The sequence below is a fragment of the Gossypium hirsutum genome, chromosome D09, assembly GCF_007990345.1.
Source record: "Gossypium hirsutum isolate 1008001.06 chromosome D09, Gossypium_hirsutum_v2.1, whole genome shotgun sequence".
In the NCBI taxonomy this organism is placed as follows: Eukaryota; Viridiplantae; Streptophyta; class Magnoliopsida; order Malvales; family Malvaceae; genus Gossypium; species Gossypium hirsutum.
In genome coordinates this window covers 19,122,111-19,128,110 of record NC_053445.1, presented here as the reverse complement: position 1 = coordinate 19,128,110, position 6,000 = coordinate 19,122,111, and the positions used below count along the sequence as shown (strand labels likewise).

The following is a 6,000-nucleotide window of genomic DNA, read 5'->3' as shown; positions in this document are numbered from 1 at the left end:
AAAATTTGAACAGTCCACTAACTTAAATAAAAACTTCTGAAGAGCTCAATGACTTAAATTAAAACTTTTTAATAATTCGGTGATCAAATTGTATATTTTTTTAGTTAAATGACCGAAACGAAAACTTACCCATAATTTAATGATTAATGGTGTAATTTGCCCAAAAATATATCGAATATCCAACAATGTCTCAATTTGCACTATCCACCGTCATACCAACTACTATGGATCGCAAAGCAAATAGACCTTTCAGCTCCTTCGGCCAATAGTAATGTTCCAAATTGCCCTTCGTCTGCTTTTATTGTTTTCAAGTTTACTTAGGTTACATGAGCAAGCCCAACTCTGCGGCATTAGTTAATTGAAGGTTTTACATGTATTTCAGCACATTTACTCCAAAGCCATATCCGACAAAAGTAGCTATGGCAATGCCAAAAATGCCAGCAAGAATACCAGGAATAATCATAGAACTCCACCCTTTGGCCGTAGCCATTCCGGATGCCGTTGTAGGACCTCCAACATTGGCATTTGATGCTATAAGCAAGAGCTTTAGGTCGAACTTAAATAGCTTCCCTAGTCCCAGAATCAATGCCAAATGGATGGAAATCTGAACCAGAGCAAACATGAATATACTGGGTGCTGTTCTGATGACACTCCATATGTTTCCACTTGCACCCACCACAGTGAAAAACATCTACATAAAACACACACACACACACACATATACTTATATCATTCCCAAAATTGAACATACACCAACAAGAATCAGTGCTTTGTACAATGATTGGTTACCTGCATCAGAATTAGAGCCATAGCCTCCCCAGATGGTGCAAGATGACCAAACTGGGTAGGAAATACAGTTGCCAGAATAACAACAATTGCTGTAACTGCAGGCAGGATACCTCCCGGAATGCCAAAGTATTTGGTAAGATACGCACCAAGTTTGCAGATGGCAAAAGATACTGCAAGAGCTGTTGCTATCTTTAGGACAGGAAGTTTGCCATCGGATTTAGATCTCTCACCCATTGCAACATCTGGCTCAAGTCTAAACAACTTTAATCAGATTATACAAATTTTGAAACAATACCACATTATTCTACAAACTTAAGCAGTCACATTTGATGTAGCTCATACATTTTCGTAATGAAGATAAAGAGATTGCAAGTCTATGAAATGATACAAACTGAGAAGCATTGCAGACCTTCAGGTGATGTTGAAGTCTCGGCAGGTACTTTCGAAGCCAAGGCAAACAGTGTTGTAAAATACACTGCACAGATAACATTGTCTGCAGCTAGTCCAGCAGCTAAAACAGATTCAGAAGTTTCAAGGGCATTTGAAATGGCAACATAATTGACAGCTGAACAACATCAGCAAAGCAACTTGATCAGTTGATGTAGACAAGGAAACAGGAATGGGATTAGACAAGTAAGAGGAAGATTGTATTTTGTTCCCTCCACACAAAAAATGTCCAAATTAGTCCCTATGCATTAAATCAATAAGTAAATTGGTCCTTTTTGTTAAAATTTTCATCCATTTGTACGACTAAAAACTGGCGTGGCTGATGGAATATCCAGATAGTGACAAGTGACGTGTCACATGTACCTCATGTTGATGTATAGGGAGTAGTTTTTAACTATAAAACTGGATCAAATTTTTAAGAGAAAGACCAATTTGTTCTTTGATATAACGTATGGGGACTCATTTGCACATTTTTTGAGTAGAGTAGACAAAATGCAATCTAATTTCTAGTACAATGACCTCCATGGGACTTTAACCGATCAAATACAAACATAGAATAGGCTTGTAGGAAGTAAATGAATAAATTACCTCCGCCAATATGCCTACCCATTAGGGCAGCAGCTATCTTCCAACTATCTTGACCAAGTGCTCTCATCGGTACTATCAGATACGCCAGTGCTGTTCCAACTGTTGTCGCCACTGTTTGCCAAAAATAAGGGGGTTAAATCGCTAGCAAAGAATGATGAAATTCTGCTATCAGACTTTGTACTTTGCATAAGTTGTGGATTTAGTATATGTACTTTAATTTGGTCATTTTTGGTCCCTATACTTTTAGAATTTGAAAATTTTAGTTCTAATCAAATGGTAACTATTAAATTCATTAAGTTCAGCTATTTTTAAAATTTAATATATCAAACATATTATTGCATGTGTAATGCCATGTCAGCTTATTATTTACACGTATTACTCAGAAAAGAATCACTTAATGGATTTAACAACTATCATTTGCATTAGGACTGAAATTTCGAAATTTAAAAAAAATAACAAGTAAGAATGATCCAATTAGAGTAGATGGACAAAATCTATAACTTTAGGCATAATATAGTACTAATAGCAAAATTTAATCAACAGATTTAACTATTACCATTTTGGTCAAGACTAAAATTGATCAAATTAAAGTAAGAGTTACAATTCCTAATATCAGGGTTTGACTGCAAAGAATTGCAGAGAAACCTGCTAACCCAAAATCATGACCCTGAAAACAAGTCAAACCAACCGATAAATTGAAATGGCCATCAAGACTGGAGGGAGCAGAATTACCTGATCCCAGCAAGAAAGCAAGAAGAAGCTTCCCTGTTGACTTAATCACACGTCGCAAATCTGCTCGAAACAACAACAATGGAACAGCCAATGGGAGCAAAAACTCCTTTACTATTGAGTAGACTTTAGCTTCAGAAGAAATTATCCCCAAGTTACTAGCAGCAAGACCAATCAAAGTACTCACTAGCGCACCACTCAATGCACTTCCAGCCTTTGTGTTCTCTGACCTTCAAGTTCAATTTATCGAATAATCATCTTTAATACCCACAAACTATTCTGAAGAAAATAATATAAAAAACCCATTGCCTCCAAAAATTAATTTCTTTTAGAAATTTCAGAGAGAGAGAGATTACCATAAGCCGAAGGCACCGGTAGCGAAGAGAGCAGTCCAGGTACCCCATTGATCGTTAGGAGAAATGAGAGGGCAGTTCAACTGAGATTTGACAATAAGGGTTCGGGTAGCATCAGGGTTTTTGTCCAACCATTTAGGAGAGAGAAAAGTTTAGGTTCTTTTAAGAGGTAGCAGCCTTGACAACAACAATGATGAAGATGAGTCTTCGGAAAATGAACCGCTAAGCCCTGAGATTGAATTGATTTTTTTGGGGAAAAGCCGTGAATTAGAGTGTTGGAGCTCCGGATATTGAAGCCAGGCGCCATTTATGTGCAGAAATGCAAGTTTTGATGCCATTTTCGTTCGAGTCTCCGGGATAGTGGACTTGAACGATGTTTCTAACTGTTGTAGTAGTGAAATCTAAAGCACATCTGAAAATGATTTTTTTAATTTGTATAATAACCATTTAGTCCTCAACACTTATACATTCTATTAATTTGGTCTTAATTCTAAATAATTCAACAAATTTAACCATCCATATTTTTAAATTCTATCAATTTGATTCTCAAATGCTTCTTCATCAGATATTGGAACTATAAATAAGATTAATTGGTTTTTGTATTATGAATATTTTATGCAAATGGTTATTTTATTCATTTAGGTTTAATTCATGTCAATACTTGTAAATGTATGGTCAACATTTGTAGGTTAATGAATTAATTGTTTAATCTGAGAAGAGGTAATAGTTAATAGACAAAAGACCTAAATGGTGCATATCCTGTCGATATCGAAAGATGATTGTTATATGCAAAAACTGTATAAATGCTAGAAAGGGTGATTTCTAGGTTAGTTTTAACATAGGCATATGCAGAATAACTTAGGGACATAATAAGACTTTGAGAGAAGCATATGCCTTAATTAAAATTTGGTTTAATGATTTTTCATATTGTCACGATCCTTTGTGATATTCCTTTTATGATTGCCAATGAACTTTTGTTAAGTGAAATACTTGTTATAGTCTATTCATGTTATGTTTTATTAAATCTTGTGTTTAATCTTTCTGCTGCGATTGTTTTTCTACAAGGTATGTTGTTTTATTTTGTGGGTATTTGAAATCTGACTACATCCTTAACATTATTTTCAACTCTCATCAACAATATTTTTCTTTACTCATTTTCTACCAAATTGTTTTATAATTAACTTTGTAATTAATTTACACAACAGTACTTGTGGAGACAATAACTCTTTACTTACTACTTGTTACTTGTACAACTGTGTACACTTGCATGTAATCACGCGACACAATCACTCTGCTGAGAATAGAAATAGGGTCAAATTTGTAGCACCTAGCGTAGATTCAACTGGTGCTCAACAACCTAGGGTTGATAGAGGCGGTAACGAGGGGCAAGGCGATGCAAGCATACTTCATGCTATAGCTGATGTTCTTCAGAGAATGGCCGGAGCTAGTCCTACGGTAGTACTTGTGCCTGTTGTTCGACGGGCTCCAATTAAAGAGTTGCGGAGGTATAGTGTTACTGAATTTCTAGGAGTTAAAGGGGTTGATCCATCAACGGGCGAGACGTGGCTAGAATCAATAACCCGAGTACTTCAATAACTAGGGTGTAATTCCCGTGAGAGTGTTACTTGAGTTGTTTATTTGTTACAAAGTGAAGCTTATACTTGGTGGCAAACTATTACGTGTCACATTCTTACTGGTTCTATTGATTGAGAAATGTTCTAGTAAGAATTCTAGAAAAAGTATGTCGGGGAACTATACTTAGAGGATTAAAAACAAGAATTTCTTCTACTGAAGCAAGTGAACTATCTGTGGTAGATTATGATCGAGAATATTTGCGACTTAGCAAATATATTTTAGAGCTTATAGCGACGAAAGAGGGGAGTTGTAAATGTTTTTTGCGTGGGTTGCATGACGAACTCAGAACACAATTGGTAGAATTGAAAGATAAAGGAATTTGAAGATTTGTTAGAGTGGGATTGAATTTCGTTTTATAATCAACAATATTTCTACTATTCTTTGCACCTGTTTATGCTTTGATTGACCCTGGTTCCTCTCATTCATATATTAATGTTGATCTGGTTAAATCTGGGAATTTGAGACTTGAAATGTCGAAAGTAGCCATGTCTATATCGAGTCCTTTGGTTAGACAGCGTTAGTTAATCAAGTTTGTAGGCATTGCCTGTTAGAAATTCAAAGCTTAACATTTCTGGTAGATTTATTGATTATGCCTTTCGACGATTTTGATTTGATCTTTGATATGGATTGGTTAATTGAGCAAGGAGTGATTTTGGATTGTCGTAAGAAAAAGTTTTCTGTTCAGGGCCCGAATGGTGAGATCATAAAAGTTAATGGCGTCAGAAAAAGTGGATCAATTCGGATCATTTTGTCTATTTGAGTAAATAAACTTATGAATCAAGGTTGTGAATTTTTTCTAGCTTATGTTATGAATTCAAACACTGACGATAACTAATTGAGTAAGATTTAGATTGTGTGTGAATTTCCTGATGTATTTCTTGAGGAATTGCCAAGATTACCACTAGATCAGGAAGTGGAATTTGCAATCGAAGTGTTTCCTGGCACGACACCAGTATCAATTACCTCTTATCATATGGCATCGATAAATCTAAAAGAATTGAAAGCTTAGTCGTGAGATTTACTGGACCGCGACTTTATATGCCCAAGTATATCGCCTTGGGGAGCTCTAGTTTTGTTCATTAAAAAGAAAGATGGTTCAATGCGAGTTTGCATAGACTATCGACAACTAAATAAGCTGGCGATTGAGAATCTGTATCCCTTACCTTGTATCAATGACTTATTCGATTAGTTGAAAGGAGCTTTAGTCTTTTCTCAGATTGACTTGAGATTGGGTTACTATCAGATGAAAGTAAAAGTTAGTGACGTACCTAAAATGATGTTTGGTACGTGTTTTGGCCACTATGAACTTTTAGTAATGTCTTTTAGTCTAACAAATGCTCCTGCAACATTCATGGATCTCATGAACTGAATTTTCCAACACTACTTGGATCAGTTCATGGTAGTATTCATCAATGACATCTTGATTTATTCAAAATTAGAGGTTGAACACGAGCAACAT

General features: G+C 35.6%; 1 protein-coding gene across 1 annotated transcript in view; it reads right to left on the bottom strand.

The window, feature by feature from the left end:
* Window positions 1-272: 272 nt before the first annotated feature.
* The window catches only part of LOC107951284 (uncharacterized membrane protein YjcL), a 34,460-nt gene continuing 28,732 nt past the window's right edge, over window positions 273-6,000 (bottom strand). The window contains exons 3-8 of the mRNA XM_041100185.1: window positions 2,910-3,053; window positions 2,557-2,783; window positions 1,825-1,935; window positions 1,199-1,354; window positions 790-1,031; window positions 273-691 (exon numbers count right to left, since the gene is read on the bottom strand). Of these exons, the coding sequence (XP_040956119.1) occupies window positions 368-691; window positions 790-1,031; window positions 1,199-1,354; window positions 1,825-1,935; window positions 2,557-2,783; window positions 2,910-3,053 (1,204 nt within the window). The 3' untranslated portion in view covers window positions 273-367. The remainder of the gene's footprint in view (window positions 692-789; window positions 1,032-1,198; window positions 1,355-1,824; window positions 1,936-2,556; window positions 2,784-2,909; window positions 3,054-6,000) is intronic.